Below are 11,040 nucleotides of genomic sequence, written 5' to 3' on the forward strand. Positions count from 1 at the left end.
TGACACTCGGGCCGGGCTCGGGCTTTGTTTTGCAGCCCGAAAGGTAGTTCGGGCCGGGCTCGGGCTTCTCTTTTTTTATTTTTCGGGCCGGGCTTTCGGGCTTCGGGACGGGCTTACACGTACACGTACTAAAAAACAGCGTTCGGGCCGGGCTTTCGGGCTTCGGGCTTGATTTCGGGCCGGGCTTCGGGACGGGCTTGCACGTACACGTACTAAAAAACAGCGTTCGGGCCGGGCTTTCGGGCTTCGGGCTTGATTTCGGGCCGGGCTTGCACGTACACGTACTAAAAAACAGCGTTCGGGCCGGGCTTTCGGGCTTCGGGCTTGATTTCGGGCCGGGCTCGGGCTTGATTTTAGGGAGTATTTCGGGCTTCGGGCTTGATTTCGGGCCGGGCGCGGGCTTGATTTTAGGGAGTATTTCGGGCTTCGGACCGGGCTCGGGCTTGAGAAATGAAGGTCGGGCTTTTACAAGCCCGTCCTGAAACCCGGCCCAGCCCGACGTTTGCCCAGGTTTACACTAGTGCAGAACCGGGCAATAGCACCGGTTCGTAAGGCCCTTTAGTGCCGGTTCCATAACCGGCACTAAAGTGTGGTCACTAAAGGCCCCCCCCCTTTAGTACCGGTTCTGCACGAACCGGTGCTAAAGGGAAACCACGTGGCACGAGCCAGCTCCGGGGGCCTGGAGCCCTTTAGTACCGGTTGGTAACACCAACCGGTACTAAAAGGTTTGGGGTTTTTTACTTTTACGATTTCTTTTTCATTTAATTTTGTGTTTCCATTTTAATTCTTTTTCATTTGCTGGTATTTTACGATACTACATATTATATATATATATATATATATATATATATAATTATATATATATATATATAATTTCTAGTAGAACCAATCATCGAGTTCAACATGATTGTCATGATATTATAAGCGTTCATATATAACACCACAAAAGCAAATCACTTAAGTTCAGAACGAAGAACACGGACATGAAAGGCCAAGTATTAATTAAGAGCAGCATGAAGAACTAGCTAAATCACTCCTGCTAGCTACTCTCTCTCTGGTAAAATAGCATAGAACATGTATAGCTCTCCTGATTGATCATACTGGAGCATGCCGATGAACCTGTCTCCTAATCGTGGGCTGCGCTTCTCATTACTGCCCCCTAGTACTTCTCTGTGATCATTAACAATTTTCCTCCAATCTTTCACTATTAAGCATTCATCGCTTCTAGAAATCCTGAATGCATTCATGTGCAATGCAGGATATCTTGGCCTTAAGCTAACAATTGACATCTGACCTTTAGTCTCGATCCCCTGAGACACAACTGTCATCGGGAGTCCCTGTTGAAGAACATCGTATAGTACTTAATTAATATACTCAACAATGAAAGTTTTAAAAAAATGTATGCAAAATATGCACTGAGGACAAATAGTAAATATCTTACCATCATTCCTAAATAGATGTGACCGTAGTTCAATACCATCACTATTGGTCGCACGTTTTGAGTACTAACATTTCCAAGTGCAGGAAAAAAATTTGTCTTGACAGTATGAAGATCCTCAAGCCATGAAACATAATGACTTATCTCCTCGCAGTTTAGTTCAGCTCCGGGACAGTAGAAGGTCCTGTCTACCAAGCGTCGGACATATTTGGTTGAATGGAGATAAGCTGTCAATAGAAATTAGTTGTCAGTTATTTTTGAAATAAGCAATATCAAAGACAAAAATATATTTGAGAAGAACTCACATAATGATAGAACTGGAGGCGTCTGCACATCGACCCATATGTCTCTATTACCTTCAATATCATCTTCCGGACGAATATCAAAGGTGATAACCATACCAGGCCTTTAGTACCGGTTGGTGGATCCAACCGATACTAAAGGGTGATCTTTAGTACCGGTTGTATCCACCAACCGGTATTAAAGGCCTCGCGCTGCCACCCCAGAGTTTAGTCCCACCTCGCCGGGCGAAGGGCAGCCGCACTGGTTTATAAAACCAGCCGCGGCTACCTCGTTGAACTCCTCTATATAGCAGGCTTGTCTGCCTAAATTCTGCGCGCTGCCCTGTAAGTCTGCTGGGCCTTTAAGGCCTGTAATTGCACGCCCGTGGCCTAGCAGGCCCACAGGGCAGCGTACCAATTTTTTTTATAGTTTTTTTCTTTTCTGCTTTATTTTCTTCTATTTATTTCTGCGTAGTTTTTTGTACAGTTTTTTCTTTTCTGTTATATTTATTTCCTCTATTTATTTCTGAGTAGTTTTTCATCTAGTTTGCCAAAATTCAACATTTTCAGAGTTCATTTTGTAGTGATTTTCAATTTCACGGCCATTTTATATAGTTTTTTTTTCTTTTCAGCTATAGTTCTTTTTCCTGCTATTTTTTCTTTTCTGCAAAACTTGATGGTCAAAGTCTGGAGTTATAACCAAAGTTTTTAAAAAAAAAAGAAATACCGACGTGCAATTAGTTTTTGCCATAACAGAAGAAGTCCGAAGTTGTAATAAGTTATTAAAAATAAAAAAGAGGTGCAATGCTCGTTAATTTGCTTCAAGCCTTTCGGAATAGTGTAAACTGCACTGCGCATAGCTCCGTGCAGTCTACCATATTTCTGAAGGCTTGAAGCTAAGCAACGTGAGCATTGAGCCTCTTCTTCATCGTCTCTGCACTCAGGGCTTATAAACCGCTCCTAGTCCCTCTCTCTTCGCGAGGTGGGACTAAAAAACAGCTTACTAAGAAACTGTAGTACTGGTTCATCCATGAACCGGTACTAAAGGTGCTCGTGGGGCCCCAGCCTTACCTGACACAACCTCATTAGTACCAGTTCGTGGCACGAACCGGTGCTAAAGGTTCACCACGAACCGGTACTAAACAGCTCCTCCCGCCTAGCAGTTGGTGCATACTGAATGCAAAAAATATAAGAGCATTTAGATCATGATCTTATATTTCTTTACAGTCTAAATTGTCAATATGATCTTGTAACATCAAAATACTTTGATCATCAATGATCTTTGTGTGTACAATCTGAATTGTCAATATGAGTCATCAACGATTTATAAACCGATGAAGACTCATATTGCGGCCACAAATTCTACACATAGAGTTCAATGAAGACCAAGTGCTTGTGATAGTTTGAGAAATAACATATTTAAGGTGGTAAAAGGCTTATTAGGGGAGCGAGGTGGGACTAAAAACAGCTTGCCATAACCTCATTAGTACCGGTTCGTGGTATGAACCGGCACTAAATGGTGATGGTGGGGCCATAGCCTGACCGCAGGCTGACACAGCCTCTTTAGTACCGGTTCGTGGCATGAATCGGTACTAAAGGTTCACCACGAACCGGTGCTATTGATCGCCGCCACGAACCGGCACTAATGTACACATTAGTGCCGGCTGAAATTCAAACCGGCACTATTGTGCTTCACATTTGACCCTTTTTCTACTAGTGTTACCCGCATGTGGGTCCTACCTGTCAGTGGCAGATAATGAATAGAAATATAATAAAAAGTTCTGTGCTCAGCAGAGTTTTAATTCAAGACCTCCCTCGCACACATTAGGCGCTATCCGCTACAAAACTTGTCATTAATTGTGGACAATTGAGATAGACTACATTTTTTACCAGAACAATTGATTTGAAGTCAAAATACACATTGTTGGTTGGTTTGAACAAGGTTCTTTTTTGTATTGGTTTTTTTAGGGTGGGACCAGAAAAATCGGTTTCCAGAAATATAAAAAATATCGATATTTTTCAAACAAAATTTTCAACTCAAAATTGTTTTAGACGAATAAAAAAATGTTTAGGGTAACAGTATATCCTCTAACACCCTATGTAGCAAACTTGTCTTTCATTCTAGGGGTCTGCTTGCCTTCTTATCGTTGTGAAGCGACAAATGAAGAGTCCAAACGATTCACTAGTTCCATTGTAATGTGGGAACCGGTGTCTTGCCCAGTTCAGCGCAGACCATTGTCTACCCCTGCCTCGGCTTCACGGATGCGGAGCCCCCAATCCCCTCCCGCTAAATACCCCCCTTTGCCACTCCGATGAGCGACACAACCGGACATATGAAAGATACGGGGGAGGATATACCTCCGGTGCTCACGGCAGTCCGACAAGCGGGCTGCGGGACATGGGGAAGACAATAGGGTCTGCCACGGTTGGCCATACACTAGTATAGTGTATCCATGTCGTGGTAGTGGAACTCCGTGCGACCGGACGTGCACATGTTTTATTTATTTTTGTTACAATATGTCCAAAATGTAATAAATTTCATCTGGTTTATAAGAAATCCCATTTATTTGCATGGGTTTCATCCGGTTTGTTCAGAAGTATTTGAAATGTATGCATGCATCGTTGGATGGCGGCCTCCCGCATCCATTTCCGCGAATTGGTCCCCTGTACGCAGACGGATGCAGAGGAAACTTGCGGGTCTTTTGCCCTATGCTAGATGGGTCCCACAACAAATGACCAGAATAGCCCCGGCCACCAGTTTGACCAGGGCGGGAGAGGAGTGCGTCTCCTCCTCTCCACGCAACAACGCTAGGAGATGGGGGCGGAAGCAACTCCCGCACCTTCTCAAATTTCCCTTTCAAACGGACGTAGCTTCAGTGACTTTATGAAGCCAAGTCTCACTTTACCCCCCTTTATCAGCCGTCCATTAAAAATCCGATGTACTAGATTGACCTATTTTTCCCAATGAAAATTTTAAAGTGTTCAGAGAAAATTGGAAAAACTCTAATAAATCATAAATGTTTTGTTTTGTATTATGGGATTGTTTCAACCAATTTGAATGTATGGTTTGTGATTAAATAGCCCTTTGAGCTCAGATAAGTAGAAAATGTGTATTCACAAGCGATACATCCAAATGGATTGAAATTTTCACAGAATACTAAACGAAACATTCATGATTTATTGGATTTTTTTTCAATTTTTTTGAGCACTTAAAAAATTAATTGAAAATAAGGATCAATTCTGTACGTCGATGTTTAATGGATGGTTGATAGAGGGGGTCTAAGTTACGGTGAGACTTGGCTTCATGAAGTCACTCAAGCTGCGTCCCCTCCGGACGTGTTCTTCCCTGCGCCTTCCCCCTCTTCCTTCCAACCCAAAACCATCCACAAATCACCGCGATTCACCTCACAAATCCCACCAAAACTCACAAGGAAAGGAAGGAAGGGAACCCACCCCAAAATCCACGCACAATCAAGCTCACACGAGTCGTCGCCACGCGCTTGCTTACCCAACCCAACCGCGTCTCCAATCCCCGCCTGCTGCTACTACTTATATCCCATCCACCCGCCTCGCCGCAAACCATCGATCAATCCAACTAATAACCAATCTAATCTACTCCTCGCCGTCGCCGCCGGAATCCCCTCCCTCCCTCCCGTCCAACAACCGCCGCAGTCAGCACCACCAGCTCTCACCGTCGAGCTCGCCAGGATGGGTTCGGGGAGCCGCGCGGCGTCGTGCCTGTGCTGCCCGTTCAAGTGCCTGGCGTGCGGCCTCTTCAGCTGCCTCTGCAGCATCCTCGTCTCGCTCCTCGTCACCGCCGGCGTCCTGGCCCTCATCCTCTACTTCCTCTTCCGCCCGCAGATGATCGCCGCCACCGTCGACTCCGCCTCCCTCGCCCAGTTCCAGCTCTCCCAGGCCAACCCCGCGCTGCTCCAGTACAACCTCACCCTCGCCATGACCGTGCGCAACCCCAACAAGCGGGTGGGGCTCTACTACGACGGCGTCGAGGCCCTCGCCCTCTTCGACGGCCAGCGCTTCGGGTTCGCGCCCCTCGACCCCTTCTTCCAGGGCCACCAGGCGTCCACGGAGGTGAAGCCGGCGTTCGGCGGCCAGCAGGTGCTGGAGGGGGACGTCACGCAGGCCAACCTCAGGTCGCAGCTGGCGGGAGGCGCGGTGGAGGTGGAGGTGAAGCTCAACGCCAAGCTCCGCGTCAAGGTGTGGGCGTTCAAGGTGCCCGGGCCCCGCGCCAGGATCAGCTGCCCGCTCTCCCTCCCCGCCCCCGCCGCCGCAAACGCCCCCGCGTTCAAGCCCACGGAGTGCAAAGTCTGGTTCTGATTCGATTCTCCACCATTGGGGAACCTGATCTGATCCGTTCTCTCGATTCGATTCCTTGGTGCGTAGGTTGGTTGCGCGATGCTCTTGCTGATGTGCGTCGCCCGCCGTGGTTTATCTTGGTAGTAGAGATTTTCGCATCTACTGCTAGTAGTACTAGTTGGATTCGTAGCTATGCACATACTGTCGATTGGTCGATTACTCGTTCGTTTGGTTCTTTGTTAGCGATGTTACCATACCTAGTTACATTGGGGTTCTACTATTCGAACCGTGTTGATATATGCATCGATATTCAGATTTCTTTCATTCAGACTCTGCTGTTGCATTGTATATGTCTCTATTGATGTGTTCATTCATACTTGTTGGTTCATGGCGACCCTCTTGTTGTGGTGAATGAAGTGAGGTGCGACCAAATTATGGTGTGTGGTGACCAAATCCACACGGCAGTCGATAGTAGGAAGCACGATTTCGCACGAAAAGCTATCCAGCATTTTTTCACCTGTTTTGTTTTCAGGGCCGATGAGTCGCTTTGTAGTACCGTTGTACGGTGGTGATGTGGATTGCTGAATCCTGCCGGCTGCCAGCACGTGGTTTTGTTGTTCAGTTGCGCGTGGGTGTCCAGCAGCCACCACGCCGAGACAAGAGGCAGCTGACGGAAGCGTCCAAGTCGAGGAGCCAGGTCAGCAAAAGAGTCGTGCGTGGATCTATCTACTCCTATCTAAACTAGTAAGTTTGCACGTGCAAACGCACGTCTCCACTAATATTACAAACATACGAGACAATTAAAATGCACAGAAAGAATTTTGTTTGCACCAGGTATTGATTCAAGTTGATTGATCAGGGCAGAGCATTGCATTGACAATACCCAACATCAAGTTGTCAATTGGGTAAATGCAAGAGAGCATAATACTTGGTGCAACACTTGAATATACATACAACTAATACTGGTGGAAAGCTCACATACACGAAGCGCAGAGCTTCGCCAGATAAACTTCCACGTGAAAATATGGCAACCCACAATTGTTATATCTCAACATATCACATTACAGACATGTAACACAGCAGTCTAAGAAACACTTTTAATTACACTAACATTTGGGGTATTTGAGATACTTGTCATGAATAATTTCTCACATCAACATCATTGCAACTTAGCACAATTCATTTTCTTTTCTGCACAAGGTCAATCTTATTTCTTCTAACCTGTCTGCTCTATTGATCTTGGAGCTGCAGGCAGATGGACACATCTCAGTTCAGAGCATGTTTGTAAGCAAAATTATACCTAACGATATAATCTACACAAAACTAATGCTCGGGCATAAATACTAAAAAATCAATGGCTTAGCAGTTGATGGTGAAAGTACATTACAAGTTGAAGTTTCTGGTTCCAACAAATCCCAGCTATTGGTTTCCGTCAGCTCGTATTAACCAAGGTTTGTGCTTCACTTATGGAGGTCGCCAGTAGAAACTATTTGTGCGTACAAGTGTTTTTCAAGCTATAACATTTTAACTTAGGTTCCATTTTCATCCATCACTACATATTTTAATTTTGGTGTGCAGGAAAAAAATACCTTGATGACGATGCTCGGTACAGAAGAAGTCATCATCATCTAGGTTGACATTGACATGCTGTTCATCAAAATCCATGAAAAGCATGGGTGCTCCATCTCTATATCCATGATGTTCTCTCGTAGAGTTACTTCTTCATACCTGCAAGAAGCAACACTTTTAGATAAAAATGATATTGCTTTCCTATTCTTATGACATATCATTCTCCATCAAACCATTTTGTACCCATTCTATGCTAGTTTTAAGATGTAAAGTGAAAAGGTGTATGAAAGATCTAACAAACAGAGTCAAACTTTTGAATATAACTTGACAACAATGGTACAGTAGCAAGATATTAAATATCGCATTTGGAGTGCTAACCAACTCCAAAAGGCAAGCAAGTCTGCCCGTTAAACATGACAGAATGTTAAGAAATGTTAATAGTTTTGGAAGGTGTTAAAATCCCCTCCGAACATACATTAAGCGCACAGTTAATTAATCTCACCAATTAGCCCCTAGAAATCTGTACCGCTTTGTCCTCACGAACATTCCACCTGTGCAACCGCCGCACTATCGCTCCTCTGCCCCGTGCTGCGTCCCAGGCCTCCGCTCCTCTGCTCCGTGCTCCTAGAAACTATCAAAAGAATGAGAACTTGGCATAATATGGTTGAAACATATATAGTTGAGATTTTATTGGGCTACATTTTTGTGTGAATGCAAATTAAAGGAGATCTAACATATTTATGGGAATGTTCGATCTTTTTTGCAACTGCAACTAAATAAACAAATTAAAACTAATGCATTTAGAGGAATATTTAATCTTTTTAGCCAATCCAATTAAAGCACATCATATCCAAATAGGAAGCACCCTAAAAAATATACTATACAGAACCATCACATGAAAATCTCTAACTTGAGCTGAAAGGTCTAATGTCATGTGTACCAAGCAGAACCTTTATTTTCCAAGCAGAGAGGCTGCAGGGTGCCTTATATGCATTCAACAAAAGAACAGTAGAAGATTTGTCTCAATAGGAAATATTTATCACCAATAGATCTTTTATTGGAGGGGTAAAAATTCTTAATACAGTGGGATACTCTGGAGCACTCCTGTCCATATACTTACGCTAAACTTGTAGCATGTAACACTCATGCAGTACTGTCCATTAGCAAGTATTGTTCTCTTTAAACTTTTCTTATGCTAAAAAATAGATGATTGTAGTTTTGCACAATGCACTGCTTATCCTATATTCAGGTTCTTCTTGCGCGTGATGACCCGATTACCTACAGGACTGGTATGGATTACTAACAGGGTGACATAGTTAACTGCAGAATCATATTTTACTTTACTAAGTCTAATTGACCAGTACACAATTAGCACTCACAGAAATCTATGGTGTTTCACCCAATAGAAAGAATTTTTTAGGGCTATCAATTAAAAGTGGTTAAGATATAAACGCTCTTATATTTCTTTACAGAGGAAGTATTTTATAAAGTTAACATACATTAGAACTATTGAAAATTGTTAGAATTCAAAGGCATTGTTCTTAATTTCACTGGGCAGAACTATTGTAGATGCCATTATTTTGTCAAACTGATTAAGGTTTCTCAGCTATATCTAAATAATTTAATTCTGTCATCTGCAAATTTCTGTTATAGAAAGTTGCAGCATATTTGGACAACCATGTACTGTATTTTGTAGATGAAGAGAAAAAAGAAGCTCTAGCTCATGGGAAAGGATTTCGTTGAGCGCATCAACACATGGCTTCATGGGCCTAATGGGGCAAAAATGAATTGAGTTTTGAATCATTTAATCAAATGATTATTAAGGCTGCTAAATGAATCCTCAGTGTACATCCTTCAATACAAAATGATAATCATACATGGCAAGAACAAACACAAGTAACATGGAAGATAAAAAACTTTCTGGTTTCACTCATTTTCAGTTTAACAGTGCAGTATTGCGGAGTGCAGACTATGCCCATCAAGCCTAAAATAAATCCTATTACCATCATTTCACCACCACACATTTTTCAAAAGGATTAAAAGAAGCATCTTTTGCATACGACAATTGTAAGCTAGATATTCAGATCTAAGAAGAGTTGCAAAATTCTCCCACTATAGTTATCCTTCCTAGCAACAAGTGACAAACAAATACTTTATAGGAATCACATTTTCAGGGGAAGCAGCCAATATTTTTTTTACAGAGGGCAGAGGAAGCACTCACTCATGATGGCTTGGCATAGGCCTATACGGCTGTACCATGGCCCTGCCGCCCATGATGAGGAGTTTCCCAAGTAGCCTACCGGCCTGCAAAATCATCATTAGCAGAACATCAGCCACACCCACGCAGTTAACAAACATTGCTCGAGTAGAGATCAAATTGAGAAAGAGATCGAAACGCCAGCACACTACCATCTCGCTCTGGTTCTGTTCCCCGCCTCTCTCCGATGGTGGCAAAAACCCTAGGCGGGTGCGGTTCGTCTCGTCTCAAGGGGAGATGTGGGGCCTGTGAGCAGGACCAGAGGACCGCAGGGACACGGGCCGCGAGGGCGAGGTAGATGGGGGTCAAGAGGGATCGTCCCCTCCAAGCTTGACGCCGACGACAACTGCGGGAACGCATCCTCGAGTAGCCGTGGGAGGTGGTGAAGGGCGCGGCGGGGCGACTCCCGTGGCCGGGGAGGCGGCAACCCGCGGCGGCGACCCCGCGGCCCTGGTGGTGGCTCCCATGGCTCCGGCGGTGCGAGCGGCGACGAAGGGCGTGGCTGCGGGAGGCGGCGAAGGGCGCGGCTGCGGGAGGCGGCGAAGGGCGCGGCAGTGAGGCTCGTGCGGCTAACGGCGGCGAAGGGAGACGAACGGCGTGGGAGAAGGAGGAGGAGAAGATCGTGCGGGAGGCGAATGGCACAGGAGGAGGAGGCAGTTGTGCGGTCGTGCGGGTCAACCTTTTTTTTAACTGCGGGCAGATTAGCGATGGATTGTACTGGCTTATTGCGTGGTTGGTAGGGTTAAACACAGAACGATTAAGGGCCATTAGATCTTGATGATGGATGGGTATGATTGTTTGGATCTGCCTCTCTCTTCCTTTTATAGTGGTAGTAGATATACTCGTGCTAAATTATTAGCGCGCTTGCTCTGAATGAAATGGTGTTGAAGGCCAGTTTGGCAGAGAGATGCAGACCAAGGACATTAACTGGCTACTAGTACTACTGTATCCACATGCCGGCCGGCCGGTCCCCATGGTGGATGCTTGCTGACAAAAGGGCTGTTCATTCAGAGTTGAGTAGTGTGCACATGCTTCATTCAATCTTGGGCCAGTGACTGCTCCGTCGCGACTGCATCAGGATTCAGGAATATGCTGCAATTTTTGTCTATTTGAGCCTAATTCAATAGCAGTTTTTAAAAATTTCTAATAAATCCTAGAGGCCCACGTAACTCATTTGTGCA

The 11,040-nt window shown here is 44.9% G+C and overlaps 1 protein-coding gene and 1 long non-coding RNA gene across 2 annotated transcripts; one reads left to right on the plus strand and one right to left on the minus strand.

The window, feature by feature from the left end:
* The first annotated feature begins 5,110 nt into the window (after positions 1–5,110).
* LOC123047490 (NDR1/HIN1-like protein 2) lies at positions 5,111–6,361 on the plus strand. Its single transcript, XM_044471059.1, has one exon. It carries the CDS (start codon positions 5,428–5,430, stop codon positions 6,052–6,054), a length of 627 nt encoding a protein of 208 aa, XP_044326994.1. The 5' UTR covers positions 5,111–5,427; the 3' UTR covers positions 6,055–6,361.
* A 916-nt stretch (positions 6,362–7,277) lies between these two features.
* Positions 7,278–10,035, minus strand: LOC123047491 (uncharacterized). Its single transcript, XR_006423003.1, has 4 exons — positions 10,012–10,035; positions 9,824–9,906; positions 8,129–8,233; positions 7,278–7,761 (listed from the first exon to the last, which is right to left on the minus strand). It is a non-coding gene; the product is annotated as an uncharacterized lncRNA (long non-coding RNA).
* Between the last annotated feature and the right edge of the window lie 1,005 nt (positions 10,036–11,040).

Source organism: Triticum aestivum, chromosome 2B (assembly GCF_018294505.1).
Source record: "Triticum aestivum cultivar Chinese Spring chromosome 2B, IWGSC CS RefSeq v2.1, whole genome shotgun sequence".
NCBI lineage: Eukaryota > Viridiplantae > Streptophyta > Magnoliopsida > Poales > Poaceae > Triticum > Triticum aestivum.

Bases quoted from the DNA above. Each gene is read 5' to 3' on its own strand.
- LOC123047490 (XM_044471059.1), top strand. From the start codon at position 5,428: ATGGGTTCGGGGAGCCGCGCGGCGTCGTGCCTGTGCTGCCCGTTCAAG.